The following is a 25377-nucleotide window of genomic DNA, read 5'->3' on the forward strand; positions in this document are numbered from 1 at the left end:
GGTGTCCCAAATCCCTGGATCTGTCTGGCCTTGGCCACTCTGGCTGTGATGAGAGAGAAGATGGTGAGGACAGGAGATAGAAACACTGTGAGCTGACAAGGTCAGCCTGGGAGCTTCAATGAATGGTTGCATGATCTGGAAGCTTCTGTGCATGAGTTTAACCAGACCTTTTGATGCTGGAATGAGCTGAGTGGAGTGTGCAGAGCTACCTTCCTGCTGCTAAGCTTGTTCTGTGTGTCACCCCTTCTAGCCTTATGTCTCTGTTGCATCCTCTGGTCCTCCAGCTGAGTTGAGTGTAGCATCTAATTTCCTCAATCGCCTAAACTCTGACCCTAGTTGGTCCCCTTACCCTCTTGAGTCTTGATTTTCTGCAATATGGGATTCACAGTGGCACCTACCTTCTAGTATCTTATGCAATACAAATGAATAACAATAAGTGAAAACCTGGAGTTGTTTGGTCCGTAGAAAAGTGCTCAGAAATGTAGTGATGATTAACATTGTTGCCTGCAAAATATCTGACGCAGTGTCTGCAGTGAATACTTCAGTCTGATTGTTTCTTCCTCCAGGAAGCCTTCCTAGAAGCCCTCAAACCAGTTTAAGACTCTTTATAATGTGGTTATGCCTTGTGCTTCTTACAAGGCTTCTTGAGAGAACCCGGTGGTCATTGTTCTCTCTGGCATAATCACAACCAAAGAATGTTCAAAGAATGTTCCCCCTGGTTGAAGGAGTAGGAGGTGGGGTGGCATGCAGAAAATACCGACGTGTCTGTGAACCACACTGGTTAACTGGCCCTGAATATGACCACAGCACAATTCAAAGAAGGAAGCCCTAAGACAACAGGAGAGGCTGTTAAAATATTACATTAATCATCTCTGCAATTAATTTGCAAAATCTTTCTTCCTCTCTGGAGTTAAGGGTCAGAGAACGTGCCTGTTTGTTTATTGCTGTATTCCCAGTGCTTAGCAGGTTCTTAGTGAACATTAAATACTTGAATTAATAAAGGAACAAGCACCCTAATTTCAGTTATATCAGTCATTCACTCATTCCCTCATTCAACAAACATGTATTAAACATGTACTATGAGCTGGGAGCTATTGCAGGCTCTTGGGTTACACCAGTAAACCAAACCACTTGCCCTCGTGGGACTTACCTTCTAGCTAGGCTTTGATGAATTGACTGTTACCCCAGAGGGACCAAAATACAATCATCCCTCCTGAAACCATCCTCTCTTGACTGAGTCCAGCTATTCAAAGTGTGAGGTCAGGGCTGGATGCAGAAGCTCACCCCTGTCATCTTAGCATTTTGGAAAGCCAGGGCAGGTGGATTGCTTGAGGCCAGGATACCAGCCTGGGCAACATAATGAGACCTTGTCTCTACAAAAAATAAAAAATAGTTGTCCGGGCCTGGTGGCACTTACCTCTAGCCCTAGCTACTCGGGAGGCTGAGGTAGGAGGATTGCTGAGCCCCGGAGTTCGAGTCTGCCGTGAGCTATGATCGTGCTACTATCCGGTAGGCTGCATTGAGTCATGATCATGCTACTGCAATCTGGGCTGGGCAGCAGAGAAAAACCCTATGTCTGAAATATAAAATTGTGAAGTCAATGGAAAACACTATCTGTTGTTTCAGAGTCAACAGAGGGCACCTATGCAAAGCTAAGGGTGGCCATGAATGAACACCAGCTGCTCATAACTAGCCCCCAACCTCCTTCCAACTGCTCTGACACACTTGCTCTCTTTCCCAGGTTATGCTCTCAGAGCGAAAAGGCACAGATGAGCTCTATGCTGTGAAGATCCTGAAGAAGGACGTCGTAATCCAAGATGATGACGTGGAGTGCACCATGGTGGAGAAGCGGGTGCTGGCCCTGCCCGGGAAGCCACCCTTCCTGACTCAGCTCCACTCCTGCTTCCAGACTATGGTAACTTGTCCCATGGCCCTGGGTATTCTACTCCAGGGTTTCACCAGGCTTTGGCCAAAGCTATTCCAGTAGTGCCCACCACAGAGATACCTGCACCCTTCCCATTCTAGACACAGAAAGATGTGAGGCCCAGAGAGGTCAGCTCAGTGTTCTGAGGTTGACACTGAGAAGCACTGTCCCTGAGGCAGATGCTGTCTCAACTCAGATAAAGGAACTCAGGCAATTGGTTTTATAATCAACAGAGCAGGGCCTTTCTCTGACAGCAAGGGTTAACTTAGGGACAGGAGCTGGGTGAAAAGGTTCACAGCTTGTGGCTCTAGAAGGTTTCATTCAGCCGTCCAGCCCTTTGGATAAATGCACAAGTACATCTCTGCAGGTTGCCTGAGGTCTTTGTATTGGCCTCCTTGGAGGGAGGTTGTTGCCTGAGAACACAGCCTTTGAGGACTCTCAGGGAAGGTACACAGTGTCCTGGGAAGGAGCTAGTGAGCTCAGAGCCATGGCTGCCATGGTGAGAAGGGAGTATTTGCCCATTTTCTGCTCTTGACTGAGATTTCAACCCTATCTGCAAGAGCAAGAGTCCCTCCTTTAAGTAACCTCTTACATTTTCCCTTTTCAAATTAGACCTTGGCTTCCATACCCAAGAACAGAGAGGCTGGAGGCCAAATGCAAAGAGGTACAAAGTTAATTGATGCCTTCTGGGCTTCTCAGGGCCAATGGCCTGGTGACTTAAGGTGTTTTGGGGACTTTTCAAGATTAGTTTTGACTCTATCCAGTTCTCAACTTACTGAGTAGAGCGACTGATTTTAGAACCCAACCCGTATATGAGATGGGACACTATTGTATTTTGCATCTAATTTTATGTCTTTAGTGGTTTCCCTCTCTCTTTAATGCTTTTATTTTATCTGTTCTTGCATCTGCAGCCCAGGATATGTATCGCATATCCTGGGCTATGCGACCTGTAGCATTTTCACAGTCTGGGTTTCACGGACTGGACAGTCTTGGGGCACCTCAACATGCTTCTTCTGTCTTCTGTATTTCCTGCATTTGGAAGCTGGTTCTGGAGGCTTGGTCAGACTCAGCTAGGATCTCTTTGGCAAGACCATAGATGGCATGTTTTTTCATCTGAAGGCATATAATCACTGGTTGTCTTAGTAATGTTGGTAGCGACTGACGCTTGGTGCCTAGATCTGTTAATTCATTAGGGATTGTAAAATGGTGATACCCTATCATTTATTTTTCATCTGCTAGTGGGAATGCTTTTTATTAAGAAGGGCCTCCCTTCATCTATTACTTGGTTCCCTGGTGGTATAGTTCATGTGAAAAAAGCAGGATAAATGCTTGATTCTTTTCCGTTAGTTAATAGTTCTCAAGATAATAAGCTGGTTCACTATTGTGCTCTAAGGGTGGCAAAAGTTGGCTTTTTTTTTTTTTTAGATGAGTTCTGGCTCTGTCTCCCCAACTAGAGTGCAGTGGCATGATCACGGCTCACTGAAGCCTCGATCTCCCATGCTCAAATGATCCTCCCACCTCAACCTCCCTAGTAGCTGGGACTACAGGCACATACCACCACACCCAGCTAATTTTTGTACTTTTAGTAGAGACTGGGTTTCACTGTGTTGCCCAGGCTGGTTTTGAACTCCTGGACTCAAGTGATTCACCTGTTTCGGCCTCCCAAAGTGCTGGGATTACAGGCATAAATCACCATGTCCCGCCAAAGTTGACTTTTAAAATAAAATGTTTTGAGTAGAAGAAGAGAAACAATAGAAAGAAAAATATTTAGTGAATGATAATTTACATCATGCAGTGGAGACTTGGTAAAGACCAGGAAGGGGGTACACATAACTTTACTATTTGAAATCTCTAGTCTTGTCTCTTATCACCACTTGAAAATCTTTAGGCCTTAAATGGGAGATTTAAGTCCTAAAGGTTTTCAAGTGGTGATAGAGACAAAGCTGGGATTTAAACCTCTAAGCTCCCCTACTTCCCTATCTTCTCCCTTTCCCATTGGTTGTCCCCAAATGGATTCATTGACATCACCAGGCAAAGGACAGACTCCGCCCAGTACATCAACTAAGAAAGGGACTTTGTTCCCAGCAAAGAGGCCGAGCAGCAGCAGTTTCCCTTTTCTGTTGGATATGATGGGAGTGGAAGAAATTAATCGTGGGTGACTAATGTTTATTGTAGTGTCTTTGTGGTTTCTTGTTTTCAAAGTGATAAAATAGAGTTGATTTGAGATTATTCTTTTAATAGTGAACCATCTCACTCACATGTATTTCAATATGCTTTCTGGAATTAGAGAATAGGGGCTGGGTGTACATGGAAATTTTGCAGAACTTGGGGTCCCCTCCAGGGATTGCCATGTTCCAGGGAAGAGACTGAGAAGCATGAGAGCCTAGAACACAAGAGCTCAGTGGGTTTGGGTCTTGTGTGGTGATGTGGTTTGGCTGGGTCTCCACCCATACCTCATCTTGAATTGTAGTTCCCACAACCTCCCCTGCGTTGTGGGAGAGGGACCCAGTGGGAGGTAATTGAATCATGGGGGCGGTTACCTCCATGCTGTTTTTATGGCAGTGACAGTTCTCACGAGATCTGATAGTTTTAAAAGGGACTTTCACCCCACTTCACTCTGTGTCTCTCCTTGCTGCCACCATATGAAGGACGTGTTTGCTTCCCCTTCTGTCATGATTGTAAGTTTCCTGAGGCCTCCCCAGCTATGTTGAATGGAGAGTCAATGAAACCTCTTTCCTTTATAAATTACCCAGTCTCAGGTAGGTCTTTATTAGCAGTGTGAGAATGGACTAATGCACATGGGAATGAAGGCCCCCATGTTGGAGATCAGTGTGGAATCTCCCCATCCGGCAAGGCCAAGGATGGAACAGATTAGATTGCTTTCTCACTCACTGAGGGTCAGATGAAGTCATTAACCTTTCTCTAGGGACTGTATCAATTGAAAGAAAAAAGTGCTCCGGGAGACGCACTTACTGCAAGCAACAGACCCTGCGACGCCATGTGCAGCCGGCTGAGGGAAGAGCAGATCCCCTTCCATCTCACCTGCACTCCGCGCATATGCTCATTGAGTGAAATGCTCCAATTTAAATTATTTTTTCTCACTTTTTTTTGGGCTAAGCACATATATTTTAATGTTGCATAAATTAAATTTATTTTCAAAGACTTATAATAATGCCTACTATATGTGAGGCACAAGGCAAACAATTTTAAGTCTTATAACAACTTAGATAGGTCCTGTCATCATTCCAATTGTGTAGACCAGGGGACTGAGGTCACACAGCTAGTACATTTCAGGGCCAGGATTTGAACCCAAGTAGTCTGGCTTTAAGGGGCTTTGCATTTAACTGCTATGCTCTGAGATCTTTTTTGCGTAGACCAGGGGACCGAGGCCATACAACTAGTACATTTCAGGGTCAGGATTTGAACCCAGGCAGTCTGGCGTTAAGGAAATTTGCATTTAACTGCTATGCTGTGAGATCTTTTTTAAAAAAATAAGATGTATATATATATGTGTTTAGAGACAAGGTCTGGCTCTGTGGCCCAGGCTTTAGTTGCTTGAGCACAATAGTGCAGTCATAGCTCACTGTTGCCTTGGACTCCTGGGCTCAAGATATCCTCCTCCCTCAGCCTCCCTAGTAGCTAAGACTACAAGCATGCACCACCATGCCCAGTTAATTTTTAAAAATATTTTGTAGAGACAAGGTCTTGCTCTGTGACCCAGGCTGGTCTTAAACTCCTAGACTCAAGCAATCCTCCCACTTCGGCTTCCCAAAGTGCTGGGATTACAAGTTTGAGCCACCATGCCCAGCCTGAGGTCTTTTGAGTGTAGATTACCTAAAGGCCACTCCACACGATACCCCTGGATTGGAATCTCCCCCTGCCGGCCTATCTCCAGGCTCTACCAGGAGCCTGTGCTCTAATCTAGCCATGGTCACCTTTCACCTGTTCAGTGAAGCTACACTACCTCCACCTCTTAGCTTCCGTATCTCTGCATGAAACTTGGCGTTCCATCTGAGCCTCTACCATGCATGGGTCTTCAACAATGTTGTTTCATTCCAGCCTCACAAAAGTCTTGCAATGAAAGGGATTACCTATGGTCCCATTTTGCAGGTGGAAGGATTAAGGGTCAGGGCTGCATGGTAGTTCTCTGTGACACAGCACTGGGTCACTGGCCCATTGAGCTCAGAGCCCAACCTTTTGTTAGCACATCACGTCGAGTTGCCACCAAAATGGCCTTAACCATGATGATACAAACAAGAACAAAAAGCAGCAGCTAGCAGTAATAGGCTGGGCACTATACTCGGCATTCCAGCTGCATTATCTCATTTTATCCTCCTGACACCTCTGTTGAATAGGTACTACCTATTCAAAATAGGTATTACCAATTTTAATCTACAGATAAGAATAATGACATTCAGAGAGGTTAAGTAACTCATGCACTGTCACACAGCTGCCAAGTAGTGGAGATAAGATTTGCTCTGCAAGACTCCAGAACCCCAAACTTGGAAGCCTTTGCTAACCTACCTGTGCCTTAACTTCACATTCCTGGTTTTTGATTTATAGAATATTTGCACTTCACAGCCAGGCGCAGTGGCTCACACCTGTAACCCCGGCGCTTTGGGAGGCCTAGGCAAGTGGATTGCTTGAATCCAGGCAGTCAAGACCAGCCTGGGCAACATGGCAAAATCCTGTCTTCACAAAAAATTAGCTGGGAATGGTGCACGTACCTGTAGTCCCAGCTACCTGGGAGGCTGAGGTGGGAGGATCAACTGAGCCTGGGAGGTGGAGGCTGCAGTGCACCATGACTAAGTCACTGCACTCCAGCCTGAGCAAAAAAGGGGGACCCTGTCTCAATAAAATAAAATAAAATATTAAATCTTTTCACTTTTACAATCACATCTAATCTTTACAGAAACACTGTAAGTATTATGGTCCACATTTCTACTCAATGGAAACTGACCCCCAGACAGATGAAATTGCCCGAGTTCCACAATTGGTAAGTGGAAGCCCCAGGACTTGAGCTCAGGTTTTCTAATAGCCCTTTGGGTGTTTTTTTCTCTACTATGGAAGAGTCACCCTGCTTATCCTACAGGGATATTCCAAGGATTAGATAGGATTTTATCCATGGGAGTGATTATTAAAATTTAGGGATCACTGCATATACATGAGGCAAACTATTGTTATCATGGCTAAAGTGAGCAGGAAGGTGACACCTCTTTCTGGGGATGACCTTGAAAATGGTCATCTGGCTCCCACTCATTTTCTAGCATTGCGTGGGCTGCATCTGCAGAGCAGGGCTTCAGAGGAGGCAGTGGAACTGGAATAGGTGATATTCCTAAAAGGGCATTACTTCCTGTATATAGAGGGTGCTAAAGCTATTGATTATTTCAATGAAGACATATTCATTGAAATAATCGTATCAGGCCCCAGTGTATCACCATGATGGTGTATGAAACAGATCAAGTCCCTGTTCCCTTGGAATTTACATTCTCTAATCGCTTCTCGGCCTTTTGGCTAAGATCAAGTGTGGAATTTACATTCTCTTGGGGGAAACTGATAATAAACTGTAATAATGACACAAAGTAAAAAGGATGGAGATGGATGAATTGGGGCAGAGAGATGCTGTTTTTGGTAGGGTCATCAAGGAAGGTCTCTCTGATAAGGATGACTATTTGGGCAGAGACCAGGGCAAGCAAGGGATGGGGGCATGTGGCTCTCTGGGGGCAGAGTGTTCCACACAGCAGCAAGAGTGAGTGTGAATGCCCATGGTGTGAGCATGCTCCGTGTGTTTGAGGAACAGCGAGGAGGCCGGTGTCACCCTGGTGGATTGTCATTTTGTATTTTGTGATTTAGAATTCTTTTTGAATCAGCTACCTTTAAAAAAAGAGAGAAATCCAATATAACATGCTATAAATGTGACGTTTTTCTTGCTAGAGACTTAGAATTTTGAAGATAAAAGGTTCTTAATAGAATTTAAAAAAAAATCTCGGTCTAAATACTGGATAAAAGTGAAAGAGACCACCAGCAATGTACAAAACCATATTTTTTAAAAATCAATTTTAAAATGATGCAAATTTGATTTTTTTTTTTTTTTTTTTTTTTTGAGACGGAGTTTCACTCATGTTACCCAGGCTGGAGTGCAATGGCGTGATCTCGGCTCACCACAACCTCCGCCTCCTGGGTTCAGGCAATTCTCCTGCCTCAGCCTCCTGAGTAGCTGGGATTACAGGCACGCACCACCTGCAAATTTGATTTTTAAAAACTTATTTTAAAAAGCAAAGTTGCATCAGAAATATTCTTATATTGGAATAAAAATATCTTTCAAACATATGCACAGTATGATGTTAACAGAAAATGTAGGATATTAAATCCTATTTAAGATATTATTTTAAGTGTGTTGAAATTGAATATTCACATGGAAAAGAATCAGAAGGGAACATAAACAAATCAAAACATTGATTTGGTTTAGGGAGGGGTCTGTGGATAAGTGCCTTCTTTTTGAACTTAACGTTATTTCAGAAGTAGCTATAATATAGCCGTTTTTTTTTTAATGTACCACAAGATGGCAAAGCTAATACCCAAATAGATGCAGAAGCTCCCAGAAGGGGGTTGAGTTTTCAGATATTTGCTCATTAGATGGTTTAGGCAAATTGTCCCAGGAACACAAAGGGATAATAAGCCTGTGCTCCACAATCAGGTGAGTCTGGGTCTGTGATTACTGGCTAGATGACCTCTAGGAAGTCACTTAACAGCACTGAATATGGGTTTCATCATCTTTAAAGTGGGCATAATCAGGGAGGATTAAAAGAGATGGTGAATAAAGTAGAATAAACATGAAATGGAGGTTGCCGGCATTATTGGAGCTGGGCTGGAGGTGCACCTTGCTGCATAGCCACAAAAGAATTATGTTTCTTCCAGTCCTTTTGCAGTTTTTCTCAGGGACAATTGTCAGCCCGGCACATTCATGCAATTTCCCAACTGCCAGTGGGCACAGGCAGTTAAGTTTCTTTAGCAAAACATCTATTTTAACTGTTTTCTTTTCAATTGAACATATGTACCTCTTTTTTTTTTTTAAATAGAATTAGATTTTATGAGTCATTGAAGGACAGAAGTTACTTCCTCCCCAAATTTGCTGCCATGGCCCAGCAATAACTCAGTTGCAAGGCATGCTGGGAGGAATGTCAATTCAGAATGCAAGAGAGGACAGGGAGGGGGAGGGATGATTCCCACTTGAAGAGTGGACCCCTGATGGCCCAAGAGTGAGCCCCAAAAATGTCCAAGGGGTCCTGGTAACTCGGGCTCAGCTCTGGGCTGGCAGCACTACCCAAGGATATGGCTGGACTTATGGGCATGGCTGCAGGAGGCTCTGGGTGTTGTCTCAGTCAGCAATGATCAAGTTGTAAGAAACAGAACACCCCTTCCCCTGTCCCCCCACCAAACTAGCTCCAAAAATAAAATAAATAAAACCAGAGAGGATGTATTTATTTTGAGACAGGATCTTCCTCTGTCACCCAGGCTGGAGTGCAATGGTATGGTCACAGCTTACTGCAGCCTCGACCTCCTGGGCTCAAGCAATCCTCCTGCCTCGACCTCCTGAGTAGCTGGGACCACAGGCATGCACCACCATGCCCAAATAATTTTTTAAATTTTTTGTAGAGGTGGGGTTGAGACCTATGTTGCCCAGGCTGGTCTCAAACTCCAAGGCTCAAGCAGTCCCCCTACCTCAGCTTCCCAAAGTGTTGGGATGACAGTCATGAACCACCACACCTGGCCTGAAGAGGACTGTTGATGAGAAATTAATGGGTGCAATGTACCTTATTCAGGTGATGGATATCCTAAAATCCTTGACTTGACCACTATGCAATCTATGCAGGTAACCAAAAAAAAAAAAGGAAAAAAGGAGGGTGGGAGTTTATTAGAAAGAAACCACCCAAAGACAAAGGGCCTCATGAGGAACTAGAGTCTGTAATCCTGAAGCAGTCTAGAATAGATTTCTTGGTTTCTTTGTCCCTGCTTTCTTTGTTTCTCCAACATGACTTTGTTAGCCCCTTGCAGTTTGCCTATCTGGCATATTCCCTGCATTGCAAATCATACTCATAGGAAAGAAATCTGGTTGGTTCAACTTGGGTCGGGTGTTTATTCCTGGCCAAATCAGCTAGCAATTGGCTACTAGTAACTCAGTAGGAACCTTTTAAAAGGGGTTGTATCTACAGGGAGGGAATAATTGGTGCTCATGCCAGGTGGGAGGTGCCATCTTGAGGCCAAGGAGACTAACTGGATTGAAGCAGGACATTGTTGTAGCCTAGTAGTACAAACATGGCATCAGTGCCTCCCAGGAGAGGAACTGGTGAGAGCTTGGCAGGTGTCAGGGCTTTAGCCAACTAAAGTCATCCAAGGATCTTGAGTGCAAGGAATGAATCAGAAATGCAGCCCAGACAAATAGAGCTGGGGCAGGTAGGAATAGACACAGCTTTGTTCTCTTTGTTTTCTTGATGATGACCTTTGCATATTCATTCAATAATCAAAGGTCTGTGGAATTCCAAGGAAGAAGAGGAGTCGTTCTAGCCCTTGAAAACTTTGGTCTCTGTGTTAAAGGACAGGCTTAAAAGGCTGAAGAATAAAATAAAAAGCTAGAGGAGCATCAGTTGCTTATTCTGACAGTGACTGCAAGGCTATAAAATACAGAGGAAAGAAAAGTTGTGTGCGATGAACACATCGCCTTGACTGCACACTCACTTGGGTAAGGCTTTTTGAGCTTGCATGGACTTGACTTGCGTCATCTGATAGATCTTGACAACACCCCTATAAAGAACAAGAGGAATTTATTAGCTGTCATTATCCTCTTTTGGGAAGGAAGAGACTCTAAGTAACTGACCCAGGGTGTCAGAGCAAGTATCCAGTATAACTGGGACTTGAACCCAGGACTAGCAGATGTCAGAAACAGGGCTCTTAACCACAGCACTACACAGCCTCTCTGGAGAGAAACAGATGGTTCTGAGCAGTAAAGGGATTGGCTTACAGACAGAATGAATCCACAGACCAGCTTGGAAAATCATTAAGATCATTAAATAGACAAATTCTTGCTGCAACTCCCTTTGGAGCGTGGTACATAGAGCTGCCCACGTGGTCGGTTTTCTGTGTTCATGGTATCTGATTAAAAGTGGCAGGTGTCCCCCTGGCAGTCACACAGGCATTATGTTACACGCCACTTTCAGCTGTCTTGGGGAAAGATTGTCTCTTTGAATCCCCTTGCTTCCTCTGGAGACCTCCAGGTGAACTCTGTACATCCCACCTAGTCATTGTTTTAAATCAGACTGTCCTCATACTCATGTTCCAAATTTGGGAAAGTCTAGCCAACCATTTTGTATAATGTAGTGACAGATAGACATTTAGTTATATTTATTTTTACTGATTATGAGAGATTAAGGAGAAAGGGAATTTTAAATTACCTGAAGGCATTTGAAGCTTAGTGGGCAGCGGTAACAGTATAATGAAGAATCAGAACGACAATGACAATTTTGAAGAAGCCCTTTAAAGTCAAGCAGACCAGCCAGTTTGAAGAGAAAGATGGTGAGTTTGCCTTTCCGAGCTTTTAATTGGAGTTGACGGTGGAACACCCACGTAAAAACGTCCTGTAGCCAGCTGGAGCTGACTGGAGCTCAGGAGAGAGGGAGAGGATAGAAATATAAGTCAAGACTCATCAGCCCAGAGAGATGAGAGTTGAAATTCTGAGCTGTGACAAGTTCTTCTTGGAAAATTGAGTAAGTAGGAGAGCTGGACTTCGAGTCGATACGCAAGAAATACTTTTTTTGATTTTCATATATTAGAGTCCAACAAATAAGCCCTAATCAAAAACCACCGAGTATGGTGATAAGGAGGGTTTTGCAATAATTTCATAGGAAGAATGGGGAACAAGGCCAGATTTCGGGGTGCTGTGGAGAGGAATGATATGTAAGGATTGGAGGCAGCGTGTGACGTCCATTTAGTTAATTCAAGCCCCAATAGTTCACTCTCTATGCCTCTCATGCAGTTTTTTTAAAGAGATTCTATTTTATATATTTATTTACTTTTTTTTGAAATAGGGTCTCACTCTGTCACCCAGGCTGGAGTGCAACAGTGTGATCATGGTTCACTGTAGCCTTGACCTCCTGGGCACAAGCCATCCTCCCACCTTAGCCTCCTGAATAGCTGGGACTACATGCCTGGCTAATTTTTTATTTTTTTGTAGAGACAGGATCTTACCATGTTGCCCAGTGTTGTCTGGAACTTCTGGGCTCAAGCGGTCTTTCTACATCAGCCTCCCAAATTACTGGGATTACAGGCGTGAGCCCCTGTGCCTGACTACATTCTGCTTTAGATTAGGGTTTGAATTAGTTGTATATTTGTTTTAACCAAGATTCTGAATTTCCTGAGGGCAAGTCTGAACCTTATTCATCATTTTCATCCTTTTAATGCTGGCCTAATGCCATGACTTGCAAAAATAAGCTCTTGATGAAAGTTCTAAAACTCACTTCTGTGGTCCAGATTGGCTCTGGATCGCCTCTGACAATGTTTTCCAGATTTTGATGTTGCTTACTGTGGAGTGGGAGATGAACCTGGTGGTACATGAACACATTGCATTTATTTTTAAAATAAGTCATTTAAAGGATTGATGTACCAGAGCCAGACTGGTTATTGCATAAAGATGATGGACTCCAGACATGTACTTCTTTTCTACAGAGAGGATGAATTTCCATTTATGACTTTGGTATGAAGTTTAGAATTTTTAAAATAATTGTGTTTAAGGTTTTTTTTAAGTGAGTTAATAAAAATACTTTTAAAATAAGTCAATTTTAGTAGAGAAGGCAGACGAACTTGGTAAAGATTTTTTCTTTTCTTTTCTTTTTTTGAGACAGAGTCTCACTCTTGCTCAGGCTGGAGTGCAGTGGCACGATCTGGGCTTACGGCCACCTCCACCTCCTAGGTTCAAGCGATTCTTGCAGCCTCCCAAGTAGCTGAGATTACAGGTGTGTGTCACCACACTTTACTAATTTTTGTATTTTTAGTAGAGACAGGGTTTCATCATGTTGGCCAGGCTGGTCTCAAGCTCCTGGCCTCAAGTGATCCATCCACCTCGACCTCCCAAAGTGCTTACAGGTAGGAGCCACTGCACCCGGCCCAGATATGTACTTCCTTTCTACAGAGAGGATGAATTTCCATGTAGGACTTTGGTATGAAGTTGAAATTTTTAAAAATAATTGTGTTTATTTTTTTTTTAGTGAGTTAATAAAAATACTTTTTTAAAATAAGTCAATTTGAGTAGAGGAGGCAGAGAAACTTGGTAAAGATCTTAAAGCTGGCTGGGAGGCAGGTACAGCTGGGTGGATGGTCGTGGGCAGTGCATCGTAATCTGGTCTTACCCTACCTTTCCCCCTTCTTCTCTAATATGACTCCATGAATTTTACTCTCCGTCTCCAGCAATGATAGCCATAGAATCAGGAGCCTAAAGTGCTTAGTTATATTTTCCACAATCTACATTAAAACAAACGTGAAGCCATAAAGGTGAAACTGTAATTCATCCATGGACTTCCTAAAATAATCTCCCACCCATTTTGGGAAACACGGCCATTTGGAAATTTATCTGGCCCCTGTCCCTTGCCTGGGAATCCTTAACATCTGGCACCATGGATTATCCACAGAAACATCTCTGGCAATAGAGTAGCTCCTGGCATAGAGTGGGCATCATTAAGTGTTTGTTCAGAAATAAACGGACAGTAAGACGCCAACCATAACATTTAATAGCTCAGGCACTGGCGCGTCGAAGCCACATGCTCAGCATAGTTCAAAGATGATAGATCTTGGGGTTTCCCTGCGTATGGTTAGCAGTTGAAACACACCACAAAACATGGCCTTGCCCACAGTGGAGCGATCCCCCAATGTGGGGATTCCGACTAATGAGTTTGGGGGGCAAGCTGAGTTCTTCCAAGCAGAAAGCAAGCAAGTGAAATCTATCTCTCACTTACTTCTCTCTCTGTGGCCGATGCCATCTGCTAGTTTTAAAAATAATTTTTAAAAGCAAGTGTTTTGGTTTTCTTCAACGTGCAGCAAAGACAGATGCTATTTTTAGGCTTGTTTTCTATTAAAAAAAAAAAAAACCAAAGAACCAGGGACTGGGTGTTGGCAGTTCTGGCTTACCGTCTGCATTTTGCCACCAAATAGTATGTGACCTTCGGCAAATCTATGCCTTGGACCCTGAGAACAGAAGGGATCATTTCACCTCCTTTTCTCATTAGGCATGTTGAAAGGGTGCAGTAGTATTGGTCTGAGAAATAACCATTGGTTGTTATTTCTCAGACCAATACCGCTGGCATGTGTGGTCAGAGCCTTGACTGAGTTTCTCAGCTCAGATTTAATTTCTTTGGGCCTCACTCCACTTAAGACCTCATTCCTGTCTTCAAGCATGTCCCAAGGAAGTAGGAGACTAAGGCAAGGATAAAAAAACAGACTCATATTAGTGCTAAAGGGGGTTTCTGTGCAAAACGTCCATCTTCGAGCCACTTAGTTAGCTGGACAGCACTCTTAGGGTAAAAACAAATGTCCTTTTCAGGGCCCTCCCTGGTCATCCTTCAAATCCCAGCTCAGTAGCTTCAAGGAAGCCTTCTCTTCTATGTCAACCCCCACTCTATTAGGCCGATTTCTACAAAAACTACAAAAATTAGCCAAGTGTGGTTGTGTGCACCTGTGGTCCCAGCTACTGGGGAGGCTAAGGCAGGAGGATCACTTGAACCTGGGAGGTTGAGGCTGCAGTGAGCAGAGATCGTGCCATTGCACTCTAGCCTGGGCAACAGAATGAGACCCTATCTCAAAAAAAAAATGTTGGGGGGTTAACTTATGCTCTCCTGTAACCTGCTAGCTTCTGTCTTGATGTACAGCTAGATCTCCACGTGCCTTATCTCCCCTCCTGACTGGGAGCTCTTTGAGGGGAGGACACATCCACACATTCATACAATGTCTAGCTCAGTGCCTTTCACACAAGATGTACCCACTGGAGGCAGCATCATGAGGGGTTATGAGTGCAGAGTCTTGAACCAAGTGGCTGAGGTTCACATCCTGGCTTTGCAGCAACTTATCAGCTGAGTGACCACTGGCAAGTTACTTACCCTTTCTGAGCTTCAACTTTCTTGTCTTTAGAAAGGAAAGGATGATTATACTTGTCACATTGAGTTTTGTAAAGGGATAAGTAAGACAAGATGTAAAGCATTCAGCTCATCACATAGTAAGTACCCAAGAGAGCTTAATTTTTTTATTGTTGTTGTTATCAATTAGGCACTCCCACATTTGATAAATGCACATATGACTGTTATATATCAGGTCACAGTTCTGTATGCTGTATGCAAGATTTTTTAAAATAGTGAGTTAAATGTTTGTTATATGGCCAGCATCATGTTAGACACTCTACAGATGTGTCCTTGCTTAATGCTCTGTGGGCAAGTGAAAAATGTCCCCTCTATGGGTGAAGAGAAAGGCCAAAATTAGTTTAAATAACTGTTCAGTGTTGCAATTATTTAACACTGGGCAACAAGACTTGAGCAGTGCAACAAGACTTGAAATACTGTATTGACTTAAAAGGTGGAATCTTTGCTTCACTTTCCCACCACCTCTTCTGGCTTAATGGCCCCTCACAATAGCTTTGCAACTTTTGACAGCAAGTCACCTTTTATATTGTGACTCAGCCATAGCAACATATAAACATAACCAAAACATGCATTCCACAAAAAGTACTTAAGGGTGTTCTGTGCAGCATGAACTAATAATTTCCATTGCATCATTACGTTCTCTTTCTTTCTTTTTTTTCAGGCAGAATCTAGCTCTGTTGCCAGGCTGGAGTGCAGTGGCTTGATTTCAGCTCACTGCAACTTCTGCCTCCTGGTTCAAGCTATTCCACTGCCTCAGCATCCTGAGTAGCTGCTGGGATTACAGGCGCATGCCACCACCCCCGACTAATTTTTTGCATTTTAGTAGAGATGGGGTTTCACCATGGCCAGGCTGGTCTCTATCTCCTGACTTCGTGCTGGTCTGTGTCTCCTGACCTCGCGATCCACCCTCCTCAGCCTCCCAAAGTGCTGGTCTTACAGGTGTGAGCCACCATGCCCAGCCTCTCTCTCTCTCTCTCTCTCTCTCTCTCTCTCCCTCCCTGTCTCTCTCTCTCTCTCTCTCCTTCCTTCTTTTCTTTTCTTTTCTTTTTCTCTCACTCTGTTGCCCAGGCTGGAGTGCAGTGGTGCCACCATGGCTCACTGTAGCCTCAAACTCCTGGACTTGAGCTATCCTCCTTCCTCAGCCTCCTGAGTGGCGGAGACTACAGGTGCTCGCCATCATGCCTGGCTAATTTTTTTTTTTTTTAAATTTTTGTGGAGGCGGAGTCTGTCTTTGTTTCCCAGGCTGTTCTCAAACTCCTGGCCTCAAGCAATCCTCCTGTCTTGACCCTGCCAAAGTTCTGGGATTACAGGCACGAGCCATCATGCCTGACCTCTTTTTTCTTTTCTTTTTTCTTTTAAGTTGATCATGACCCACCAAATTGATCTAATGATCAATTAAAGTGAGATAGAACTTGAGTTTGAGAAACACTGGTCTGGCTTAAGTACTCAGGCAGTGCTGCCAGAACAGCCCATTTTCATCACACTTACAGTTTGGAGCCCTGTGTATGTTTCATTCCAGCCCCTCAGCCAGTCTGTTAGAGATTATCGAATATGTTATCCTCATTTTATAAATGAAGATATCAAGGCTCAGGGATATAAAATGGTCTTCCCAAGTCTCCCCAGCAGCCAGAAAATGTGGAGCCAGTGCTTTCTTTCCAGCCTTCTAACTTCGAGAATGGTGCTTTGGAGACCCAGTAATTCCTGCTGCCAAGGATCACCCATTTATTCACTTAATGTGTATTGATGGCTCGCTTTGACCAGGCATGGTGCTGGGCTCTTGGTACACAGCAGTAAGCAAATTTGACATAGTTCCTGGATTTGTGGAATGTTCAGTCATATCTGGCATTAGTCCGTTTCTTTCAGCGTGAGACCCCCAACCTTTGCATTAGCCTATGTGACCTTACATGATAAGTCCCTTAGCACTGCTCCGGGCTCAACTTCTGCCCTGTCTCTCTCCTTCTTTCTTCTCTATATCGGGTGTGCTCGTGCCTCAGGGCCTTTGCTCAGCCTGTTTCCCCTGCCTGGTAAGCTCTCACTCCAGATACCTGCATAGCTGCTTCCGTCATCTCCTTCAAGTCTTTGCTGAAGCACCTTCTTCTAAATAAGATGTATCCTGAATACTTTACTGAAACTGGAACTCCTTTCTCCTATCTCATTTAGCTGGTACTCCCAATCCTCCATACATTGCTCTGTTGTTTTTTTTTCCCACATAGCACTTTTTAATCTTTTAAACTTTTATTTATTTATTTATTTATTTATTTAGAGGCAGAGGCTCACTCTGTTGCCCAGGCTGGAGTGCAGTGGTATGATCTTGGCTCACTGCAACCTCTACCTCCCAGGTTCAAGTGATTGTCCTGCATCAGCCTCCTGAGTAGCTGGGACTACAGGCACACACCATCACGCACAGCTAATTTTTATATCTGTTTTTTTTCAGTAGAGATGGGGTTTCACTATGTTGGTCAGGCTCGTCTCGAACTCCTGACCTCAGGTGATCTGCCCACCTCAGTCTCCCAAAGTGCTGGGATTACAGGCGTGAGCCACTATGCCTGGCTATTTTTTACCATTCTATAAAATTTATTATGTTTAGCATTTATTGTCTTTATCTGTGTCCACCTACTAGAATGAAAGGTAAAAGCAGGGGATTTTGTTGGTTTGTTCACTGCTCTATCCTCAGCACCCATCTATAACCTGGTACCTAGTAGGACTCTATAAATATTTTTTCACTTGAATGGGTAGGTAAGATAAATAATCATCAAGTTCAAAATATAATTAACAAATTATGATATGGTCAGAGGTTAAAAAAAAAAGAAAAGGAACAAAAAAGCTCATAGGGGTTCATGAAAGAGTATAACGTCAGGCCTAATTTAGATTGGGTGGGTTAGAGGAAGTGACTTTTTTAGGTGGAGAACATAAGAGGGACTTCAGTTCCCAAATTAGTTAGTGCAGACCCCGCCATTGCAAGCCGAAGGAACATAGTATAAAGGAGAGATTTAACACAAGCAGAAGTCTCTAAGAAGAGATAAAGTGATTTATTCATTTAGCAAACACCCTCTGATGGAAAGAGAGAAGCATGTCACATATTGGTGTTGCCCAAGAACCAAAACACACATCTGTCTTACTTAATCTCAACGTCACTGAGTTTCTGCTATTATCTCCTCTTGACAGACGAGGAAACCCAGGTGTTGAAGAACTTCTCCAAATGCATCCAGCTATTAAGATACAGAACTGGATTTCCAAATAAAGTGTCTTTGGCACCAAAGTTTATGCCCTTTCACTCTCTGAGCACCTACTGTGTGCTAGCACACAGTTGTGCTCTCAGAAACAGGGATTACACAGCCAGGAAGGACAGAGACCCCGACTTGAAGGAGTTCACAATATCCCTTGAGAGACATGCTGAAAAACTTCCCTGATTAGGACACAGATTTTTTTTCTGGCGCCAGTTCTTTTACTTCTGGACATGCCTTCCTAGGCTACTGTTTTTCAAACCTTGATAATTCATATTTTTGTTTTTGATAGCCACTGTGTTATCTATTGGTGAATGCCTCAGAATTCAGTGGCTTAAAACAATAAGCACTTATTATCTCACAGTTTCTGTGGGACAGGAATTTGGGAGTACGTTACCTAAGTGATCTGGCTCTGGATCTCAAAGGAAGCTCCAGTCAGACTGTCAGCTGGAATTTCAGTCATCTGAAGGCATGTCTGGGGCAGAAAGATCTGTTTCCATGGTGATTCACTCACAGGACTGGAGTTGGTGCTGGCTGTTGGCAGGAGGCCTCAGTTCTTTGCCAAATGTACCTTTCCATAGTACTGCTTGAGTATCCTCATGGCATGGCAGCAGGCTTCCCCAAAAGCAAGTGATCTGAGAGAGAGCAAGGTGGAAGCTGTAAGGTCTTCCACATCCTACTCCTGGAAGTCATACATTGTCATTTTTGTAATATCCAATGGGTTACACGGGTCAGTCCTATTCATTATGGAAAAATACTACACAAGAACATATATACCAAGAGATTGAAAAAATCATTGGGGGGCCATCATAAAGGCTGACCGCTACAGCTACCTATCATCTGTAACATTATTTACTTGATATTTTCCACCTTTTGTTAAAATCAGCCTTATCCTAAACAGTAATATCAGTTAAGTCACAACATTAATATGCTAATTGTATTTTCCAGCAAAAATGAATATAAGCTTATTATTATTATTATTATTAAGATGGAGTCTCACTCTGTCGCCCACGCTGGAGTGCAGTGGGGTGATCTCAGCTCACTGCAACATCCCCCTCCTGGGTTCCAGTGAGTCTCCTGCCTCAGCTTCCCGAATAGCTGGGATGACAGGTGCCTGCCACCACATCTGGCTAATTTTTATAGTTTATATATTTTTTAGTAGAGATAGAGTTTTGCCATGTTGGCCAGGCTGGTCTTGAACTCCTGATCTGCCCACCTTGGCCTCCCAAAGTGCTGGGATTATATGTGTGAGCCATCATGCCCTGCCAAAGTTGTAATTATTAATGAAAAAAAAAATCTGTGTATCACCTATGCTGGCTTGCATAGTTCCAGTGACACAAATGTTACCCTTGGGGAAACAGCAAGCCCAGCAAACAGGGATCTGTCAGAGAGTCCTGGTAGTTTTCATTATAAATTCCAGCTCTTCCCCACTGTCGATTTGGAGCCCTAGAAGCTACAGGATGCTAATGTTGCTTTTTGCTGTCCTCTTCCAGGACCGCCTGTATTTTGTGATGGAGTACGTGAATGGGGGAGACCTCATGTATCACATCCAGCAAGTCGGCCGGTTCAAGGAGCCCCATGCTGTGTAAGTGAGAACTAGTACTATGCGTTCTCCTTGGGATAAATGGGTAGGTTAGTGGTTCCTTTGGGTTGTTTTTTTGTTTTGTTTTTGCCAGAGAGGGATTTTTAAACACCTCAGGCATCTTTGTTACAAATATTTGGCCAGGAAAGAAAGGTTTTCTGCTTAATATGAGATGCTTCTTTTTTTTCCTGACAGCAGCTAAGAACCTAAAGCTCAGCCAGGTACCATGGCGCATACCTGTAATCTTAGCATTTTGGGAGGCTGAGGTTAGAGGATCACTTGAGCTCAGGAGTTGGAGACCAGCCTGGGCACTATGATGAGATCTCATCTCTATAAAAAAACAAAAATCTTAGCTGGGCATGGTGGCACACACCTGTAGTCTGCAAACAGACAAACAAACAAAACAAACTTGAAGCTCTAAAACCATGGCTATTTTTTTTATTTCTAATTCATGTCCCTGACTGCTTAGAAAGGCCTTATACCTTCCTTGGGGATTGTCATTGTAAGTTTTATATGTTCGTTTGCTAATATTTATTGAGAACTTACTATGAGCTAGGCCCTAAGTGCTTAACAAACACCATCTCATTTAGCCCTGAGAATAACTCCGGGAGGGAGGTGTTACCATCTTTGCTTCACAAACAAGGAAATGGAAATGGAGTGTTTCGAAAGCTTGCTCAAAATCACAGAGCTAGTAAGAAGCCGTTCCCGAATTCTGACCCCAGCTTTTCTTTGCCCATGTTCTTTACCTTATACCACTCTCCCTCTTAGTTGCTTTCCCTCCAAGGCAGTGGAGGATCAAGGTGCATAGTGGCAGTGGTCTGTGGTTCATGAAATGGGGAGACCGAATCTGGGTTGTTGGAAATGTGTTTCCTCTGCTGAGTCAATTCCATCCCCTTCAGTTCAAATGGCAGCTACAGTCTCTTCAGAACACAGATCTCATCATGTCACTTCCCTGTTTGGGAACATGGCAAGTTATAGGAATTAGCAATGATAACCTCTCCTGGGGAGTTTGCAAAGATCTTATTGCCTCTCCAGAGAGCCCCCAGAGCTCATCTAGAAGCATTACATAGCATTTTATATGGCATTACATAGCATTTATATAGCATTATATAGCATTTTATGAGCTATATAGCTGACCATCCATGGGGACTTTAATGCCCTGCCCAGTTCAGCTTGCCTCCTCTCCTCCCACCTGGCCAGGTTGTGAGCACTATGTTCTGATGGGATTTGCATTATTTTCGTGCTTCCAAATCAAGCCATTCCTATCTCCTGGCATAACTCTAGTAGTATTAGCTTTTCTTTTACTTCTAGCATCTAATTAAGGCTGGGCATGGTGGCTCATGCCTGTAATCCCAGCACTTTGGGAGGCCAAGGTAGGCAGATCACCTGAGGTCAGGAGTTTGAGACCAGTCTGACCAACATGGAGAAACCCTGCCTCTACTAAAAATACAAAATTAGCTGGGTGTGGTGGTGCATGCCTGTAATCGCAGCTACTTGGGAGGCTGAGGCAGGAGAATCGCTTGAACCTGGGAGGTGGAGGGAGGTTGCGTTGAGCCAAGATGGCACCATTGCACTCCAGCCTGGGCAACAAGAGGGAAACTCCATCTCAAAAACAAACAACAACAACAACAAAAAAAACACAGTTCCCTAAAGCCCTGCCCAACCTTTATGGCATAACTGGGCTCCCTAGGTCTCCTGAAACCTCTTTCTTTCTGGGTTGACCTTCAACACAAGGTTACACTTTAGACAGATGTCATTTCTGATTCCCGCTGTGCCATTCCTTCGCTATATAACTTGCCCAAGTTAATCTCTCTAACCCTCAGTTTCCTCATTTGAGGAATGGGGAGATAATAGTGGGACCTACCTTACAGAATTATTATTAGGATTAAATCAGGTAATGCCTAAAATCGTGCTAGGCAGATGGTTAACCTTCAGCAGATGTTAGCTGCTATTGTTAAGAAAATTTAACTTCCTATATAGTCTGACCGTATAATTCAATCCTTTTGTGGGGGATGGGGGACAGAGTCTCACTCTGTTGCTCATACTGGAGTACAGTGGCCTTGATCATAGCTCGCTACAGCCTTGATATCCTGGACTCAAGCAATCCTCTTGCCTCAGCCTTCTGAGTAGCCGAGATCACAGGCACGTGCCACCACACCTTTAATTTTTTTCTTTTATTTTTAGTAGAGACAAGGTCTCACTATGTTGCCCAGCTAGTGAAACTAATTCTCCACCCAGTTAATCATGTTCCATGGCTCCCTCTCCACCATGCAATTGCTGAACTTCTGCCTGTGCCCAATTTGTCCTTAAGGAATCCCCATCACCCTCTAAAGCACCCTGTTCATCCATCCATACTTGCAGCATCTTATGAGCTATGTAGCTGACCATCCACGGGGACTTTAATGCCCTGCACCTAGTTCAATGTTGTATTGAATTCTGAGCACTGCCAAGCATCTGGTGTCCTTGAGTTTCTCCATTACATTTTTTTTTTTAATTTCAGATTTTACGCTGCAGAAATTGCTATCGGTCTGTTCTTCTTACAGAGTAAGGGCATCATTTACCGGTAAGTGAACACTGCTGTACTTTCCAGCTCTTCATCTCCCTCAGCTCCTCCCTTCCCAGCCTCTTTCTTCAGCTGCTTTTAAAATTAGAATCCGTGGTGGGGGAGGAATCCTCCAGAACTAACTTGGGCATGTGTTCTGCCAGGCAGCATCGCCCACTGCCCTGGCAAAGTTTGGGCAGCTCTATGTGGTGGTAGAAAATCTCGACGGACTATGTCACTGGTGATGGGTCAGAGCCTCAAACAGGAGACCGTTTGCTCTAAGAGGAGGAGACTCACAGAGAGGACCCCAGTACTTCTTTCTCTTTTCTGTGGACCCTACATTTAGGGAGCAGGCAAAGAAATTTGGCTGGCAGAATGTGATGGATTATATTATTATGAACCTTTTTTTTTTTTTTTGCTATGTAACTACAACTTGGAAATGGATCTGTGAGTAGCTGCCCTGAAAGACAGGATTAGGTTCAGGACTTGGCATTTTCTGGTTTTTGGAGGAGCAAATGGATGATCATAGCTGCATGAGTCATACCATTTTATATTTCATGCAAGGCAGACGATTGCACCCGGGGCTGCTATTTGTCAGTGAGTCCGGGGTGTACAATTCTCCTTGTACTACGTCGATGCAAATGGCTTAGCCAGCGCAGGCTTGGGCCAGTGCATTATGCAAGAGAGGCATAATGCACTATGGCACCGGTGGGGGTCTTTTTCAAAGATCGTGAAGAACCACTAAAGTCTATTTCATTCATATATTTGACACATATTTATCAAATCCTACTATATTCTAGGCACTATTCTGGGTGGTGGGCATACAGAAGTGAATAGAACAGATGAAACCCCTGCCTCTGTGGACTTTATCTTCTCCTGGTGGGAGACAGATAAGTAAATCATAAAAATGTAGTCTGCCAAGTAGTGATAATGGAGATAAGTCAAGAAGGGGAGAGGGCTGGTGTGCACTGGGTATTGGAAAGTTTCCTCTCATTCTGTAGAGTGCATGGTGACAAGGGCCTGGAGAGTTAGGGTGACTTCGGTGTCCTGGGCATTTTGGTGTAACTGCAGGATATGGGATAAAAGGCATGAGGGGGCTGGACACGATAGCTCACACCTGTAATCCCAATGCTTTGGGAGGTTGAGGCAGGAGGAATGCTTCAAGCTAGCAGCCCCAGACCAGCCTAGGCAATAAAATTATCCAGGTGTGGTGGTGCATGCCTACAGACCTAGCTACTCAGGAGGCTGAGGTGGGAGGATCAGCTGAGCCCAGGAGTTGAAGGATGCAGTGAGGTATGATCATACTGCTGTACTCCAGCCTGTGTGATGGTGGGAGGGGGGATGGAAAGTGGGGGCCTTGTCACGGGGGAAGGATGATCTTTTTCTGAGTGCACAAAGTCCCTGCCATTCCTAATTTCTCCTAATGATGGGGGGAGGAAGGTCAAGAAGAGGAGTGGTTTTACTTGGCATGTGGGTGATCCTAGTGAAAGTGTAAAAATAGAGAGAAGAATTTAGAAGCTGAGGCAGGAGGATCACTTGAGCCCAGGAGTTCGAAACTGCAGTGAGCTATGATTGCGCCACTGCACTCCAGCCTGGGCAACAGAGCAAGACCCTGTCTATAAAAAAAGAAGAATTTAAATTTTAAATAGTATGATCATTTTGCCCATGTCCATGTTTGCCGTCAATGAACACATATCACTTGTGTACATGAAATGACACGTGGAAATCCTCTAATTCCCTTAGCTTCCTTTTGACTCTTTTAGTGACAGCATCTTTTTGTGCTGAACATAATTCTGGTGTTGAAAAGTACACATTATCTTCCATAGGACTTGATCCTCAAATTCAAGCCAATGACTTCAGCTGATGCTTAACCAAAGAAACAGGGATCATGGGTGATTTTTCACTCTATGTGATTTTCAACTTGGGTGCTGACATTAGGACCTAACTCCTATGTGGGATGTGCCTCTACTAAAATAGAACTAACTGGGTTCTTGAGAAGATTAAATATGGAACTACAAGTTTATTGGAAGAAAATCCAGTCCCAGTGTAGGAAACAGGAGAGGAAATAATTAGAGGTCCAATCAAATGATTTGCAAATCAGGGCTAGTTTCTAATCAATCAGGAAGCTGCATTGGGATCTGGGATCCATGGATCCAGGTCACCAGCCAGGCAGGTGACAAAATTCTAAGATTAGCATTTCAGGTGCTAAGATGATACCTATTTCAAAGCTCTTTTCCCTAAACTAACTACACACTCTCCCTTTCATCCTCCACTATTAATATGGTCTTTAAAGGAATATTTATCAATCTTTTAAGCCAGTCTGTATCTGAACTCTTCTTTTGTGTACAGGTAAGAACAGAGTCAATCTCCTACTCTAAAGATTGAAAATGACAGATACTCATTTCACAGCCTCCCTGTAGCCAGGGCAGGCACACAACCCAAGCTCTGACACTTGCTCACACTTACTCAAGAACCTGAATCAGAAACTAGTAGCCAAGGAACCAGAAAGTGTAGAATCAAGAATGGCTGTAGTGATTATCAGTAGCTACTTTCCAGAGGCAAGAGGAGAAGAGGGTCTTAGCAGCAATAGGCAGAGTCCAGCATTAGGGCTTTATGGATCAAGGGGTGCTGTCTGTGTCCCATGGCAGCTTGGGTGGTAGTATCACTGGACCAGCTCTGAGCTGCAGCTAGGCATCGTTTCTGGCTGTATAGACTGTTAATCTGGTTCTTCAGTCTCCTCAAAGATTCCATGAGCTCCCCAATATTCTTTGATGAATTATTTTTCAGGTAAAAATCATCGCAGTTGGTTTTTATTGCTTGCCCTCCAGAGCACTGATGGAAACAGAGTTCTTGAAATTGATAGTCAAATGGAAATGGTAAAAAATAAATTACTTGACAAAAGATGTATGGCTTTATCATCTCATAGAGAT

General features: G+C 43.7%; 1 protein-coding gene across 4 annotated transcripts in view; it reads left to right on the forward strand.

The window, feature by feature from the left end:
- Positions 1 to 25377, forward strand: part of PRKCB (protein kinase C beta) — a 388392-nt gene that overhangs the window by 320666 nt on the left and 42349 nt on the right. For all 4 annotated transcript variants that reach the window (XM_017534411.2, XM_017534410.2, XM_037740591.1 and 1 more), the window contains 3 exons: positions 1742 to 1915; positions 19817 to 19908; positions 22406 to 22468. In XM_017534411.2, coding sequence (XP_017389900.1) covers positions 1742 to 1915; positions 19817 to 19908; positions 22406 to 22468 — 329 coding nt within the window. The remainder of the gene's footprint in view (positions 1 to 1741; positions 1916 to 19816; positions 19909 to 22405; positions 22469 to 25377) is intronic.

The sequence above is a fragment of the Cebus imitator genome, unplaced genomic scaffold (assembly GCF_001604975.1).
Source record: "Cebus imitator isolate Cc_AM_T3 unplaced genomic scaffold, Cebus_imitator-1.0 Scaffold85, whole genome shotgun sequence".
Taxonomy (NCBI): domain Eukaryota; kingdom Metazoa; phylum Chordata; class Mammalia; order Primates; family Cebidae; genus Cebus; species Cebus imitator.